This window comes from Glandiceps talaboti, chromosome 8 (assembly GCF_964340395.1).
Source record: "Glandiceps talaboti chromosome 8, keGlaTala1.1, whole genome shotgun sequence".
NCBI lineage: Eukaryota > Metazoa > Hemichordata > Enteropneusta > Spengelidae > Glandiceps > Glandiceps talaboti.
Window position 1 is genome coordinate 18,600,681 of NC_135556.1, and position 17,339 is coordinate 18,618,019.

The following is a 17,339-nucleotide window of genomic DNA, read 5'->3' on the forward strand; positions in this document are numbered from 1 at the left end:
TTTATGAGTGAAATTGTAATATATTGTCAATAAAGGAAAGGAAGATACATTACAATATTAATAAAAAAAATTTAATCTCTCAAGAATGTAATATTACTGGTATTGTCATTCGGATGGCTTGATTTCAGTCAAATTTACATTTTGTGAAAAATGTTGAGAAATTCACTCTATTGAAAGAAACATCAATAAAATCTCAATTGAAAGTAAAGAAGATATCATCGGTTGCCATGCCAACTGATGTAGATTTCACAGATGATTGTGTGTACCAGGTATCAGGTTTACAGAAAGTCACTGAATGATGTAATAATAGCTATTCATTCCACTTTCAAAGGTCAGGGGTCAAAATAAGATTTTATTTCCAGATTCTTAGATCTTACAGCTTCAATTCTGTTAACAACCAATCAACGCATACCATGACTTAGGTCAAAGGTCAAAATTATATTCCATTTCTGGATTCCTAGATCACACAGCTTCAATTCTTTGAAAACAACCAATCAAAGCATACCGTGACTTGACACAGACACTGAATTAAAATGTTATATTAACCAATGTATCTTTATTTGATTCGCTTTTAACGAAAAAAATAAAAACAATTTTGATGACTGATTGGTTTTAACATAAAGGAAATGCCTGAGATTATCTCTTGTATGAATTACGTGTAACAACATCCTTGAAAGATATCTTCAAGTTCCACAGAATTCAATTCTTCAGAAACACTTATTCTTATTAAGTAGCTGTTACTCTACAATTTACCTTCCCTGATAACTAAAATCCAACCAAAATTTTCTAGTCTACTTTTCAATCCTCAACAAATATTGATAACTTGTAAACAAGTTGCTAACACTACCCCCACAGTCAATACATGAACATTAAAAAAGTTCCTGAACTAGTCATTCGTTTTGTATTCAGCACCATGTGTGTGTTTACATTTTCAATTAATTTTTTAGGTATAAAGAATGGATTTTAAAATATCAGACTTTTTATGGCTGAAATTTTAATTTCAATTTAATTACATATTTCATATCAATATCCAGACCACAGCACAATATTGAAATATACAATACTAACAGTCACTAATTTAGAACTTTACAAAAGTAAACGCCAGCCTCAAAAGATGGAATGATGAACAATCTCATAGCAAACTGTTTTGTCTAACCCATAGTAATTTACTTCAGAACTTTTATCTGGGTGAAACAATGACTTTAAAATACCTGATTGTTAAAAATTTACAAATAAAACAATCACCTGATGTTTTGTATCAATCCTCAATATGTGAAAACTCTGTACACCTCAACAACACTAAATATATCTACAACTTCAAAGTTCAATGCACCATAATCCGCTTATCAGAGATATAAAACATTTCATAATTTGGCCACTAGGAGTGCTGTTTGTAAGCTGTTTTGGGGCAGAAGTGAGGGCCAGAATAATGGAGTATTATAGTGTAAAGATAGCAGACACAAAGTTACATTTCATTCTCCATGTTTTTCACTATCCTGTTCTATTTTGTGTATTGACAAATACCAATGTGTGAAAACGCTATACACCATAAAAAGCACTAAATGTAATAACTTCAATTGTGTCTCCATTCACAAGTTCACTTGCGATATCAGCTATGCCACGACTGTGAGGGTTTTCTATCCGAATACTCCCATGTACACTCTTTGCCTCTATCCTGTAATATGAAAATCATGCAATACACTCCATTGTTAATGCACTAATATCAGGGTTTGTAAATTTGTCAACAACAAAAAAGTCCATGTGAGAGTGACATTGAACTAATGGATGCCCTTTTAGTAAAGTATTTTTGTTGACGAAGGTAGGGCCAAATATATGTGTTGTTTACCCCATAGTATAAGTCTAGTATAACGACAAAGACTGTGACTTTAAGGTTATGGCTTTAAGATTACTGGATAAGAAATATTAACTGTTCATTCCTGGCTTGGATAGTTTGACTCAGTATCCTCCAGAAACACTAACGTTTCTCAGAATTCAATAAAAATCACAATTTCCATTTTGAAATAAATTCCACAGAAGTGAGTGCTTTCAGTTAATATTTGATGTTTTTCCTAAACGATCGTAATGTAAGTGACTGCTGCATAAAAGGTCCATTAAGAAATATTTGATAGCTGAAATTGATGCGTACACGCCACCGAGTCTCTATGTTACATAATGCAATAAACTACGAGTATTATTCAACAATGAATAACTGCTGTCTCTTTCCATCTTCTTTTCATATTATAACAATTACATTCCCTTTGACTTACTTTAATTTGAATACCAACAGTTGACAACTGGTCTCTTAACTCATCACAGTTAGTCAATAGAATTTCTCTCTCTTTTCTTTTCTCCTTCATGGCTGCTTTGTCTACAGTAGAAAAAAAGTATGCTGAGGGTTATACATTTTAGCATGCACGAGAACTAAGCAGGACATCACTTTATATGACATGATACAATACAAGAATGGACAAATAAAACTAGAAAATATAACGCTGTTCTATCGTTGTGATGTGCAGTCATTTGTGTGAATTTAAAACTGGACACAGATGTATATTGCTGAATAGGGAACTCACAATCCAGACTGAGCATGCTCAGACACAACGACTGTGGGATTATCTGTAGTTACCATAATACCTCACCTGGGGCTATCAGTAAAATAAACCTCCCAAAATGGTCAGGGTAACCATGACTAGATTATTTGAATGCGTTTACTGATAATGTAACACAATTGTTTACAATACTGACTGATTCATATTTGTCACCATATTTCCCATGATGCAACATTCAGGTTTTCAAGATGGTGGATTTGCAAGTTCCCTTGTTGTTCTTCTAGTTCATTTGAATTCACTATCCAACACCACTTCAAGAGTGTGAGGACTTACGCTATGTGAAGGGTTAAACCTGACAAATAAATGTCAGCTATTTTCAACTTTTTTGGTGCAAACAACATTGTATCTTAACAAGTTTGCACTCAATGTACGTTACAAGAGTCTATCACTGGGATGTTTCCATAACAACATCTTTTGACTAATGCCATACATAGGTATATTTACTTCATAACTAACATTATATTTCATCTTATTTCGTAAATCTGAAGAACTAGGATAAATTTGTTATTTAATGTCTTAACAAGTTCTAATGTAGACATCATCGAGCACAGAAGTGGATTACTGACCTGTTGGCTCTGTTTTATTTGCATTGGTGGTTGACTTCATCAGGGCAAAGTTTCTGACCTTTGACCTGAAATGTGTGACACTCTCCATCACTTGTGACAGAGTGTATGAAGAATCATTACCAAGGGAACCCTGGGAAAATATATACAAAGTTACCATGGTTATAGTAGTCTAGATGATGTCATTATATATCAATTTAATGAGAAAACTTACAAAAATGAACATTTTGTGCTTTTTGTATACTGGAATGTGATTGCAAAAGACAACATATATACTACATACAAAATTTTGTAACAGTATATGCTGATATGCTATTCCTTGCAATCAGTCTTACCTGTTTTGTGATTACTTCTATCCCAAGTGATGTCAAAACTCTTTTGACGTACGTTGCTATGGCAGCCATGACATCAGGACTTCTGGCTGAGGTAGTCTGCAGAACACAAAAGATAAGGCAACAATACAGTATGACTTGCTCAAGTCTCATGGGTTGCTTTTGTTTTTTTAAACACAAGTGTGTTCTTCTGTGTGAAATGTCATCTCAGTAACAGTTCGGTAAACACCTATTAGCACATAGTATCCGAGAAAAATTTAAAAAAATAAGGACATTTTCCTTTACAAAACTAAAAATAAAGAACACATTCAAAACATTTGAAGAATGTGAGACTTAAAAAAAATGTCCAGAGGGACTGGTACCAGTGTACAATACAATACATAAGACCTTTCTTGTCAAACAGAAAGAATAAGTTTGCAGGCAGTCAAACTTTAGGACAACTAAGAGACAATAGGTGGAGTATAGAACAATTGGGATGATTTATAGGATGTAGAATTGTTACAGTATCCAATAAATGATGGTGTTGTTACACTTATTGAACAATGCATTACATAAAAGACATTGTAACTAGACATGTGTACTCTATGAAGACAATGGGTAAAATACTTGTAGGGGGGGGGGGGACGACGACATGATTGATTTAGTGGTCATACTCAGTGGCATTCCATGATGTAAACTGTGTGATACATTTGACACACCTGTGGTTTAGTATTCAATTGTGTGTTACAAAGATGTACTAACTCCAGGACACTATGTTACACTCACCTGTGGTTTAGTATTCAATTGTGTATTACAAAGATGTACTAACTCCAGGATACTAAGTTACACTCACCTGTGGTTTAGTATTCAATTGTGTGTTACAAAGGTGTACTAACTCCAGGACACTATGTTACACTCACCTGTGGTTTAGTATTCAATTGTGTATTACAAAGATGTACTAACTCCAGGATACTCACCTGTGGTTTAGTATTCAACTGTATATTACAAAGATGTACTAACTCCAGGATACTAAGATAACTCACCTGTGGTTTAGTATTCAACTGTATATTACAAAGATGTACTAACTCCAGGATACTAAGATAACTCACCTGTGGTTTAGTATTCAACTGTATATTACAAAGATGTACTAACTCCAGGATACTAAGATAACTCACCTGTGGTTTAGTATTTAACTGTATATTACAAAGATGTACTAACTCCAGGATACTAAGATAACTCACCTGTGGTTTAGTATTCAACTGTATATTACAAAGATGTACTAACTCCAGGATACTAAGATAACTCACCTGTGGTTTAGTATTCAACTGTATATTACAAAGATGTACTAATTCCAGAATACTATTCAATGCTTTTGTTGTGTTGAAATCATCAGCCAGACTTTGATATACACCGTGTCTGGTTTCACTGAGTCTGTCAACAAAATAATACAATTTTACAAATCTCTTCAAACACAATTGTGACTGACATGTTTTAATTAAAGTATGTATAATTACTAACAAAAATTTCTCCTCACAGAGTCAAAAAATGTCTTTGTAGCGAATCCCAACTTTGTGTCGATCTTCCAAGAGATGTGACAACTGACAATAGCCCATTGCAATACACTCCTGGAGATGAAGACCAGACATTGGCAAAAATTTATGATTCACTTCCAAATTTCTTTAGATATTTTCATGGGTAAAACATATATATATATTTGTATCAAAAGTAGCGAGTTAGGACGAGGGATAGGAAAATGGTCACACTCTCAATCATAAATCTAGCTTTGCTCATTGAATAGCCACTGTTGTGTACATGTTCCTCATCAGTTTCCAAACAGGTACTGCAATGTTATTGAAAACAGTACAAAACCAAGATAATGGGCTCTTTTGTTTTATGTGAAAAAAATGCTACAACCTATAACAGGCAAACATTACAAGCAAAACATATTATAAATGTAAAGTACACAACTGAATTGGATTAGTAACACTTGGCACAACATGTTGGAACAATAAAGACATGTATGGTTTGATACTAGTAAGAACAGGTTTATGGCCTCTTTACATGCCAAGGAAACTTGAAATTCATTTGAGAATGTGGGCTATTGTGTAAGAGGCAATAAAACTTGTCTTATCAAATGATGGAATGTACTACATGACTCTGTACTTCAAACATGTTTTACAAAGTCAGGGGGGTAAAAATATCTGTCACATGACGCATTCCAACATCAGAACAATGCAGTTCATTCAAATCTTGACAAGTGCAATGAATTAGTTTGTTTGTTTGTTTGTTTGTAACATGGTTCCTGGGCTGCCTGTGGGTATATGTGTACACATCTCTAAGTCTAAATTTGTCTGTCATGTTTTACAGCACGGTATATGTACAACTCAATGCATAGTTATACAGGCACTACTTCAAGTAGCACAAAGCGATTGGTGATGGAGTAGGAGCACAAGAATATGCCATAGCATTACACAAAGAAACGTCAATCAATAAAAATATCAAAATGTATTGAAGTACTCTCTACACATGAAGTATTTCAACATGAATACTCTTTCTGAAGATGAAGAATTTCGATTTGAAAGCTTTCCTTTACATGCAAACAAAAAATATGAAAAAATGAATACACCGTGAGGTCAGATAATTTGAATGTACAATAAAAGAATTTGAATCTTTCTTACTTCTCTAAGAGCCTGGTGTCTTCAAGTGATTGACAGCTAAGTTGACCTTTGACATAATCATCAGCATTATTGAGAAATGAAGTGAGCGTGTGCAGAGTGTGGCTGGCTTGTTGTATGTTGTCATGGCTGTATTCAATATCTGTAATAATGAAGGAACATAAGTTTAGATAAAGCCGTGTTAGACAATTATTATTCAACTTGAGGTTTGACATTAAACTTCTTTTTCTTGCAATTTTCACATCAAATTCTATCATATATATGCTATTAAAAAAATCATATTGTGAAATAGTTGCATTTTCATTTGAAAATGGCATTGTGTACACAGGGTCTTAGTGATAAAATTTTTAATTATATACCATATCTCTCCATGTTAATATAATATCCAGTATCATTTCACACATCATAATTTCTAGTTTCAATTTAGCACGTGATTTCTAGTAATTTCCTGTTTGCAATGGTTCAACTTTAAGAGAATGACAAATATACTGTTCATGGTTCCAATATCGGTAAATTGGTACTGAAGGCAATGTTTTGATCTGTCTACTACAAACCTTTCAGAGAGCTTTGATAAATATACTCTATAATAGTCGAATGTACTCTGACATCATTTACACCAATGTCAAATAATTAGTTTGATTGCAGAAATTGGAAACTACACAATTTGCAGCAAATTTCAAATTTTAGAAATAAATTTCTGTAGACACATTAAAATAAAAGATCATGACTCCAGGGAGTTGTTTTCCTGTTGAAATACATTAAATATTTTTTTCATTGTGTATTATAAGTGTAACTGATTTTTATTCATTGAGGTGGTGTTTTTGGTAAAGTTGGGGAACCCGGTAACAGAAAGAGAACAATATGCTGAAACAAAAACCATCTTGAAGGAGGGGGTAGATTGCTAAATTTACAGTAGCTCTGACAACAACCATGATTTTCCAGTGTGCATGCACAAATTCAACTAAAGCTACAATATCTTCTAAAATACACTGGTAATTAGTAAAGGATTTGTTGACAGAGATAAAGTTACCTTTCTGAAATCTGGTTTAAATTTCGTCTGAATCATTCAGACATCATCAGTGAAATGATGATGTCTGACAAAAGCTATGTAGTTGCTTCAAAACTAGATTGCAAAAAGGTAACTTTATATCTACTAACTATATCTAATGGAGTCCCGTATCATAATCTCTTTTTATTGAAGTTAAATGGCTTACAAAAGTTTTTCAGTATCTCCGTTTTGTCTGGTATCGCATATTTCCAATTATAGTTCACAAAGACCCTTGAAATACTAGTATTTGATTTTCACATCAAAATGATGATGACAGTTAGCTTTTCAAGAGTATATAGTTTAATGATTGTGTTTTACGATATGATTTACTACATCCTGTTTCATGTTGTGTCTTGTGTTTGAAATGAACATGCAGACATCAAAGCATTGGTGCCCACATGTCTGTGTCTAGCTGCAGTATCTTAATAAATGGTTAATTTCATTTAGACAAAATGTAGCAAGAAATTGCTATCTTAAACTGTAGAACGTGCAGTTTTGATTGGTTTCTGCATGGTTGTATCAAACAGAGCCAGTCAATACTCATGTGAAATGGGCAGTAAGAAGAACTAGAGAAAGTCATACAAAACTAGTCTAGTTCCAATACGATCTGTGTTACGATTTACATAACGTTTATCTTCACACATCTAGTCAATGTCGTTACCCTAGCACAGAAATCTGTGCTACCCCTGACAGCTTTCATAGAAACATGATGACGTTATTGCATCCCAACGGGGTTTTAGTTTCAGCAGACTGGAGGTGAAGTTCAGTTCATTTGCATATCAGTCCTAGAAAGGTCACCGGCTGTACCAAACAAATATTAATGAGCAATTGCCTTAATTAATTACAACAGCTTGTCAAATTGTGATGGATTATTAATATTACTGACATGCGCCATTTACGCTTTGCCAAGCATGGGGTTTGGTCACATCTAAGGTAACGACATTGACAAGACGTTAGATAAACATAGTGTAAATCATAACACGGATCGTATTGGAACTAGACTATACAAAACAGAAATACTATAATGCTTCTGCATCAGCAGTTTAAATTTCAAACTTACTATATCTGTACTTGGTAAGGAGACAAAGCATTCTGAATTGGTTTGCTGTATGCTGTTTTAAGAAGTCTTGAACTGAGATGACATTGCCGATAGATTTTGACATCTTGTCTACATCATCCTTCAAATGTAGAACACCTGAAATAAGAACAAAGATGCCATGAAAATAACTTTACAGAAGTGGTTTATCTAAGGCCTACTAAAAAAATTGTGTGGTTCCGATAACACTCAATTTTAGAATAGGTAGGGGTATGTAGATTTTTTTAATTTCATTTTTATATCTTTTTTTTCTGTGTGAGTGTCTAGTTCAGGTTTTCCATTGTTTTCCAAATGGTCTCTGTGTTGTTTGTTTCTTTCTATCAGATGTACAGCCATTACAGATTGGAAGAACAGTTTTATTTTGTCTTTTTAAGTTGATGTCAGTTTCCACATCCACTATTTCTTGTGAGAATTCACAATTTTTGCAGTTGTATTATTTTTTTCTCGAATACATAAAATAAAGTTTAGGAACTAAACAATTATTTTTCTAAGCCTAAGTACTCTAGCATAGTGATATATTTTATTTTCACAGTGTTACTCGTGTCTCCTTTCTACCAACATCAAATCCCAGTGAAAAAGCTCCATTCTAAAATCTGAGACATGAAAATATACAAACATCAAATTTGAATTTATTGTCAACTTTGATGAAATGAAAATCCTTGAAAATAATGTGAATATTTTAAGTGACTCATTTTCCAAAATCTTACATGTTTTTATCTTTATGATAGGAACTACCAGCAGTTGATTCTTTCATGCATGACTTTTTTTTCCTCTGTAACAGTTTGATGAAGTAAGGTTACAAACGGACATCAACGTACATTTTCGCTGGCTGGTCTATGACCATGTTTTATGTGCGAAGTAGGCAATACACAGTATTATTTCATGTCTACCTATACGTATTGACAGATATTTCACGACAAGTTTGTGACTCATTTCCATCACACATTTCTTTTCATTTCCTTCTGTTTCTAATTTGCATTTGTTATACCTTCAACCAGACGGTAGACATCAGTAACTATATGTTGTCATGGCAACCGTACCTGAATGCAGGAAATAATTTGTCCATTGATTAGTTTGGTGGCAGGCTTCACATTGAGCTATTTCGTTGTCATGATGTGGGAAGGCTAGGTCTATACCTCCTGTATGGATATCTAGAGTTTGACCAAATATTGCACTACAAGAGGAAACAGAAAGACAAATATTATTCATGTGCCAGTGATATTGCATTTGTGTACACATACGTGGCAGACTGGAAGATCTGCTGATATGGGCACGGTTTTCATTCTTTTCCACAAGGGGTGATAGGGAGACTCCACGCAACATGTTTTACAGTCTACAGGGATACGTGCATACCCCTGATATTTACAGAGTAATGCAATACTGTATTGCATACCAGTAGGCAAATAAGTACAGCATTCCATGATGTATATGAAATCACATGAGTACACAATTACATTTTGTGATTTTTTTTTTTGCAAAAATTTGTTGTTTTGGATAAACATATGTAATACGAACAGAACGTTTTCGTTTGGAATTTATTTTCACTATCATCATTAATTTTCGCTGTGTTTATCTGCTATAATAGAATTCTTGCGAAAATACCTTTTACTCCTAGCTACCATGACTACCTTTACAAGAAAGTGGACACATCAAATACAACAAGTGTCAACGCAAAGAGATTAGGGTATTTGTGATGTCATCACTAACGGTTTTCCCATAAACCCTTGCAGGAAATTACAACCAAACCCCCCCCCCCCCCCCCAAAAAAAAAAAGGTTGAACACATGTCAAGTGCAGAAAAGCTAATGTACAAGCTTTCAAAGCTGAGTAAGTTAGCAAGGTGCCATCTTATCACCCAGAATGGTTTGCAAGTTTATAATAGTAATCAAGAACAGCGTACTAAAGCCATAAATAAGTCTGACAGGAATTTTTTTACCTTGACATAGCTGAACATTCAATGTGCCATCCTGGCCTCCCTGGTCCCCATGGTGAGGCCCACCATGGTTCACCTGGTTTGACTGCCTTCCACAAGGCAAAGTCTCTGGGGTGACGTTTCTCTTGGTCTGACCTGGCATAACTATGGTCATCTCTGATATGAGGCCAAAGTTTGGCATATCTGTGCATACCAAATGCTTCTACATCAAAGTAAACACAACCTAATCAAAAAAGAAACAAAATAATTTTATTGAGAATGATTTTGAAATATCACTCTAATAATAATACTAAGGATATCTTTAAAGGGATATCGGACCAGATCTGAAGTTTTTTTCAGTATCATTTTGTTTTGTATAAAAAATTACACGTCTATGAACTGAAACATTTTCAATTCTCACGACAAACCATGATGTAGGTGGCACTGCAGTTGAGCAAAGGAATGATGCTATAGTGGAATTTTGGGGTATACCCAAAAATTGCTGTTGACATCATGGTTGTAGAGAAAGGCATAATGCTATATATGTTACACTCATTTCAATACACATACCAACATAACTACAACAATACTAAACAAGGTTTCTGTTATACACTTATTGACTGCCTACGAGGGCACTAGTTGACAGCTGAAAGTCATTGTCATACAACGTCTACTAGTGCCCAAATACGGCCAGGCAATAAGTGTTTTACAACACATCATATTCTCAGGCATATATTCTTTCCATGCATGGTCTAAGCAAATCACTGAAAAGACTCTCATGTTACATGACTATTGCCCTAGGGAAAATAGAACACGACTAATGCATGGTCTATGCAAATTGAGGTCATTACGGGTCACTAGTCTATACCATGACAGGATCTAAGCCAATCACTAAAAACTGTATGAGTTAATTTATAAAGTATTCATTGATGAGATAAAGTAGAGTCTCAAGTTGGTCCCAGTGGATTTCACCCTCTACCATGTGCAATGTGGTCTAATCCAATTGTTTGTAACTATGGATTGTTCTATTTTGAAAGAGACAAGGGGTAGAATAGTCAAAGCTTTATACCTACCACTTGGTACAGTGTATGCATACCCATTGTTGATAATATTCTGTATAAACTGTTGTATCTGTGGAACATAGTCAGTAACTCTAGTGTATACAGTGGCAGGCACAACCTGAAACACGAAACAGAAATCAATGCTTACAATATGCTGAAAGATTTGTGCTTACCTTTACATCATGTGGTTTCCTTTCAAATTTATTTGACTATCTTGCAACATATAAGGGCTATATTTGTAAGAATACATAGTACTGAATGAAAGTCTTGAAACTCCTTCCAGCATTTTAGTGTGATTGTGATCAGATCTAAATTTTTAATTGATAACATCACATTTGTATTATGTTAGCATTTATGAGTTTCTTGCTAATCTTGCAATTTCTCCTTATTCCTTTTTCAAAGCACTGCTGTTCTCGGAATTTTTCAAAACTATATTCATATGTAAATGACACTATATTATGAGTACTAAAATTTTAACCAACAGCCACTACATACTTTTGATAAGCTGAGAGATTTCAACTGCAAACAGTCTTGTTCACTCATGATAGAGGGCGCTGTTTATGATCACGTCACAAGGTGACTTGATTACGGCAGATGCTCCTGTAGACTTCCGAAGATATGTTTTCATAAAATTATAGTATAGTGATAATACGTCTTCACTGCTCTCTACAATAATGACTGTTTGACAGGCTTAGTCTGTACGGTATGCCGTGATGGGTCGCCCTCATACATCAGTTACCGTCCACTGGCTCTGTTTGATACAACCATGCAGAAGCCAATAAGAAACTTTACATGCTACACTTTAAGATAGCAAGACTGGATGGATAGGGTTTTTTTTGTGACATTTTGGCTAAATGAAATGAACTAATGTGTCACCTTGCAGGTACAACATGCAAATGTCAAAACATTGCCACCCACATGTATGCATCGAGTTGCAGTATGTTTAAATGGTTTATTTCACTTATACAAAATGTAACGAGAAATTGCGATCTTGCTGTCTTAGTACTAGTATGTAGAATGCGTCTACTAGTCTCTTATTGGTTTCTGAGTGGTTGTATCAAACAGAGCCAGTGAACACTAATATGAAATGATCAGTAAGTGTTACACCTAAACATGGAGAATGGTCTTTACAATATCTATACAGTATTTACCTGTAAGGCTGCCATATCCATCAAGAATTCATGTTCATATGTTCTTGCAAACTGATGAAAGTCAACATTCTTTCTCTTGGCACGATCAATGATTTTGTCATCAATATCTGTTATTCCCATTACCATGACAACATTTATGTCAAAAAATTCTGTAAGTATCCGATGAATGATGTCAAACCTGACATAGCAACTGTTTAAAAGATGAAAAAAAAATATCTTTATTCTGTTGTAGATGTAGATGTAAATGTAGATAAACATAACTCGGGTACTATCATTTGATTTGAAATGAAAGTGAAAACAAAACTCGAGTAAAATATACAAGCTACAATAATATACAGGCTACAATAATATCTTGTATGTTTATGTAATATATATGTTCACATCTTTCATTGTGCAACTGCAACAGTGTCGTTTTTTTACATATAGATGTTTTGGCCGAATCATGGAAAGGTGATTCACATAGTTCTATTCTGACAGTTTAAGCCTTCCTGGGCCTCTGACATCTGATATTACTTCTTTGGTTTCTTTGCTATTTCAGTGAATAAGTGTCAAACAGTATAAACAATCATGATTCATTAAAAAATTCCAAAAGTTTTAAAGAGATTTCAAATTATTTTCCAGTTTTTCTCGGTTAACTATTAATGTCATTTCCTCGATCATTTTGTAGCACTATATTTACACAAAGGCTGTCATTTGATTGTTGCAACAAAAACTTTAGTTATCAGGTAGTAAATAATAATCCCACATTTCAAAACTGATTAATTTTATACAATTCGACATTTTCCAGTAATTTCAGGGTCCCTTACAATTCTCTTGGTAGATATTTGTAATGCTCACAGATCAATTGCACGCAATAGACCTGTTGCCAGTTCCAAGATGCATTGCATGTCTCTCCATACAATGCCATGTATTGTGTACTCACTGAGGGGTTGGTGTGCACATGCTACTCAGTCGGATGGTTGTCACCCTGGGTTTACCCTCACTGTCATTGATGGTGATTAGTTTTTGTTCTCAAACTCACACATAATCAAAGAGGTCAACATGTCTTTCCATCATTTCCTGATGAAAATGTTATTTCAAACTGTAATAAAGACAAATCAAGACTAAACGTAACAACATACCGACGTCCTCTAGCACAATACATCTTGGAACCGGAAAATCAACTACAAAACAATGTAGTCAACTACAAAACAAAGTCAATGTAGTCAACTACAGGTAGACATATGAAGATGTCATCAGTTATCTAATATATCTAAACTTGTGAGGAGAATTCAAAATACATAAAATTTGGTGATGATAGAAATGATTACATACCTTGCATGACCTATATGAGCACTGTCATATACAGTAGGTCCACAAGCATACCTGTAACAAAAAGTTCCACTTTGTTTATTTTATGTTTGAAAATATCTAGCCTGTTTATGGTGCTTACGGTATATTCCTTTCCATCTTTCATTTCCTATAAGAGATTGAACGGAATCTACCACAAGCACCGTAAACAGGCAAATCTCAAAAATTTCATCATTTATTTTCTTGGTAGTAATTCAGTACAAAAATGGCTTGAATCTTTGACTAGTTTTGCACCAAGAGTGGGATTTTCCTAGAAGTTTGAATTAAATTATCTATCCAGGAATCTAGCTAAATGGGTTTTGTTTGAATCAGAGAGATAAACTGACTATAACTAATACTATTTTGATCATTTTTCTTCATCAGCTTAATTTGTTGTAAATGATGTATTCTATTTACAACCCATAACATCAAAGTAAAGTGTTTTCTGTATGTACCACAATCATTTATAGCATCCATATCAAGTACAACCCATAACATCAAAGTAAAGTGTTTTCTGGATGTACCACATCGTTTATAGCATCCATATCAAGTGTAAAAGTATACTGTTTCATTGCTAATACGCCGTATTCCGGTTATCGAAAAAGCCCCGAAAAGATAAAAGATATGATTGTTTGGCCACTAGGGGCGCTGTTTTAGAACCGGAAGTGAGGGCCAGAATTGTAGAGCATTGTTGCTATAGGCATCGTAACCACTGACTAAAGATTGTCTGTCATTCCCCGTAACTTTACGCTATAATATTGCATTATCGCCCATCAAATAACGAAATAGCAAATTAACCTCTCGTTCTCCTAATATTTCGCGTAAGTTTGGCTCTGCAATTCGAACGTGAGGAAAACCCAAAAGTAGCAACATTTTGAAACGGGTAGTACACTGACATCTCACTCACGTTTTCAGTGTGACCTCGTCCATTTGCGTTACCGTTGGAGAAATTGTAGTGATTGCTTCCAGTCAAACATCGGAACGGAAAAAGGTACAAAAACAGAGGAAAGAACCTTCAAAATCACAATATACGCTACAGTTATTGCAGCTTGTATAAAACCAATCTGATTAAAATCCGATGTAGATGTCGGCTAATCGTTACGGTTCATTGCTATTTTACTTTCGTTATTGTGCCTGAATTGACCTGCGTGGTACATGTTTGATCGCCTCCTCTACCGATCAGGATAAAAACGTAAACATGTACCACGAAGGTCAATTCAGGCAAAATAACGAAGGTAAAATAGCAATGAACGATTAGCCGACATCTACATCGGATTTTAATCAGATCGGTATAAGACATGGTATGATGAGTGAACCACGTAAACGTTACATGGAAGGCCGATTCATTGAAGGGGTGGGCGGTGTGGTACATCAATCACAATAACAATATTTATGATTCGTTGCCGACTTCAATGGGGTTTTTTATACACTGATGGTCCTGAATGAAGAATAGCAAGCTAACCAAAGTGTGATAGTAAAGTTGAGTGATATCAATACACATATGTTTATGCCAACTTATAACCAGTACATGAAATGTTTTTTTCCGGACAAAGTTTTATGATTTCACCCGTGGTGCTACACCACTGTTCTAATAAACAAGAAAGGCCTAAGTATGCGGCGACATCAGTTACAATATAAACATGTGGCTTGGTAATTGTCGACCGAACTCTCAATATTGCAATGACTGTAGCTGGAAGCTGTTCAATCTGATTAAAATCCGATGTAGATGTCGGCTAATCGTTCATTGCTATTTTACCTTCGTTATTTTGCCTGATATTATTTTTCTTGGTACATGTTTACATTTTTTAGCCTGATCGTAGAGGAGGCGATCAGGCAGGCTAAAAAATGTAAACATGTACCAAGAAGGTCAATTCAGGCAAAATAACGAAGGTAAAATAGCAATGAACGATCAGCCAACATCTACATCGGATTTTAATCAGATTGGAAGCTGTTGTCAGATTTGTAATTTTCTAATCGTTCTTTTGTCCAGCAACAGACACCAGTAAGGTAAAGAAATATGTTTATCATGTCTACATCAGGTATATTTCGAAGGTCCTCCGTCCAACTTTCAATGTTTCCGCTGTCGATTAGTTCTATCTTTTGATGCTTGACATCCACTATTCGTCTTCTCTTCCGTTCGCTCAGAAAATTATCATTTTCTAGTGTTTCAAGACCAAGGTTGACAGCATTTCTGGCGATATCTAGTAGATTTAGAAGTAGTAATTTTCCACTCTTTTATGAATGCACGGAGTTCTTTTACGCCCATTTTGTTGACAGCTTCATACATCGCCATTCTATTAGATGCCATGACGAAAATTCTGGCCCTCACTTTGTCAGATATGGTGCGCCCTCTCGCGATACTTTCCTGCGAAACAACCGGAAGTTCGATAACCGGAATACGCCGTATTGACCACATTAGAAAAGCCACTAGGCTTGTAAATAAACCAATTCAAACAGTATACTTTTACACTTGATATGAATGCTATAAAAGAGCACAGCACATCGAGAAAGTGCTTTACTTCAATGTTACTCGTTGTATGTTCTACTTGCAATTCATGTACTTTTATTTTGGCCATGTTCCTTACAATGTTATAGTGATTGTTAGATTTAACTCAATTTTCCAGCAGAAGACCACTGGGGTGTTAAACTTGTTGAAAGTTGCATGATAGTTTATAAAAGGAAGTTAATCTAAAATGTATATATATATATATATATATATATATATATATATATATATATATATATATATATATATATATATATATATATATATATATATATATATATATATATATATATATATATATATATATATATATATATATATATATATATATATATATATATATATATATATATATATATATATATATTTATGTTAATTTTTACAATGGTAAGCTTACCAAGATGCAATGTTGTCTTTGGTGAGTGTAAGGGGTACTTTTTCCCTTGTCAACGAGTTATACACTGTTATGCCAGTTTCAAAGCCTTCAGGTTTACTCCATGTTGTACTAAAGTGACTTGTACCCAGGCATCTGTTTTGTGTCGTGTTGGTTTTTATGCGTGAGCGCCCTCCCTTGAACCTGGAGTTCCTTGCAACCGTAGCACTAGCAGACTGGGCATGTGAAAGAAAGTTGGAAATTCCCGATGCCGACAGCTTTCTTGAAATTCTAGTAGCAGCCATCTAAATGCGTCATACACATGACTGGCACTGTCACACCACTCGGGAGTAAAAGTGGCCCTGGAGAAAGTCCCCGGGTCATGAGAATGTGATAGTTGTAGTCCCTCCCTGCTGACTGCAAACAGCTGATCGTAACATAAACGTCACATGGCTGAAACAAGCGCCCCCTTGTGGTGGAAGCTTTTATTTCAAATTTGGTGAAGTACTACTACTACGTGGTGGGAGCAGGGAGATATTTGTTCATTTAGAAAGAGAATGGCACAACAAAAATACCATATATTACCGTGTATATCAATTAAATACTTCTATGAATACTGTAGTGTAAAATCGTGAAGGTAGATAGTCGAAATATAATTCTTCCCACCCTTAAAAATGGTTTAGACTTAGTTTCTAACAAGGAACAT

General features: G+C 34.6%; 1 protein-coding gene across 1 annotated transcript; it reads right to left on the minus strand.

Moving 5' to 3' along the window:
• Positions 1-607: 607 nt before the first annotated feature.
• On the minus strand, positions 608-17,031 carry LOC144438917 (putative cysteine--tRNA ligase, mitochondrial). The gene is made up of 13 exons (XM_078128145.1): positions 16,658-17,031; positions 13,740-13,790; positions 12,426-12,615; positions 11,287-11,392; positions 10,238-10,457; positions 9,343-9,476; positions 8,267-8,401; positions 6,162-6,300; positions 4,791-4,914; positions 3,508-3,603; positions 3,176-3,305; positions 2,268-2,368; positions 608-1,675 (listed from the first exon to the last, which is right to left on the minus strand). The coding sequence occupies exons 1-13, from the start codon at positions 16,936-16,938 to the stop codon at positions 1,610-1,612; spliced, it is 1,773 nt and encodes a 590-aa protein (XP_077984271.1). The 5' UTR covers positions 16,939-17,031; the 3' UTR covers positions 608-1,609.
• Between the last annotated feature and the right edge of the window lie 308 nt (positions 17,032-17,339).

Coding starts and splice junctions, on each gene's coding strand:
- LOC144438917 (XM_078128145.1), bottom strand. CDS start 16,938: ATGGCTGCTACTAGAATTTCAAGAAAGCTGTCGGCATCGGGAATTTCC. Junction 10,458..11,286: donor TGCATACACTGTACCAAGTG/GTAGGTATAAAG, acceptor TTTTTTGATTAG/GTTGTGTTTACTTTGATGTA. Junction 4,915..6,161: donor GACACCAGGCTCTTAGAGAA/GTAAGAAAGATT, acceptor TTTTGTTGACAG/ACTCAGTGAAACCAGACACG.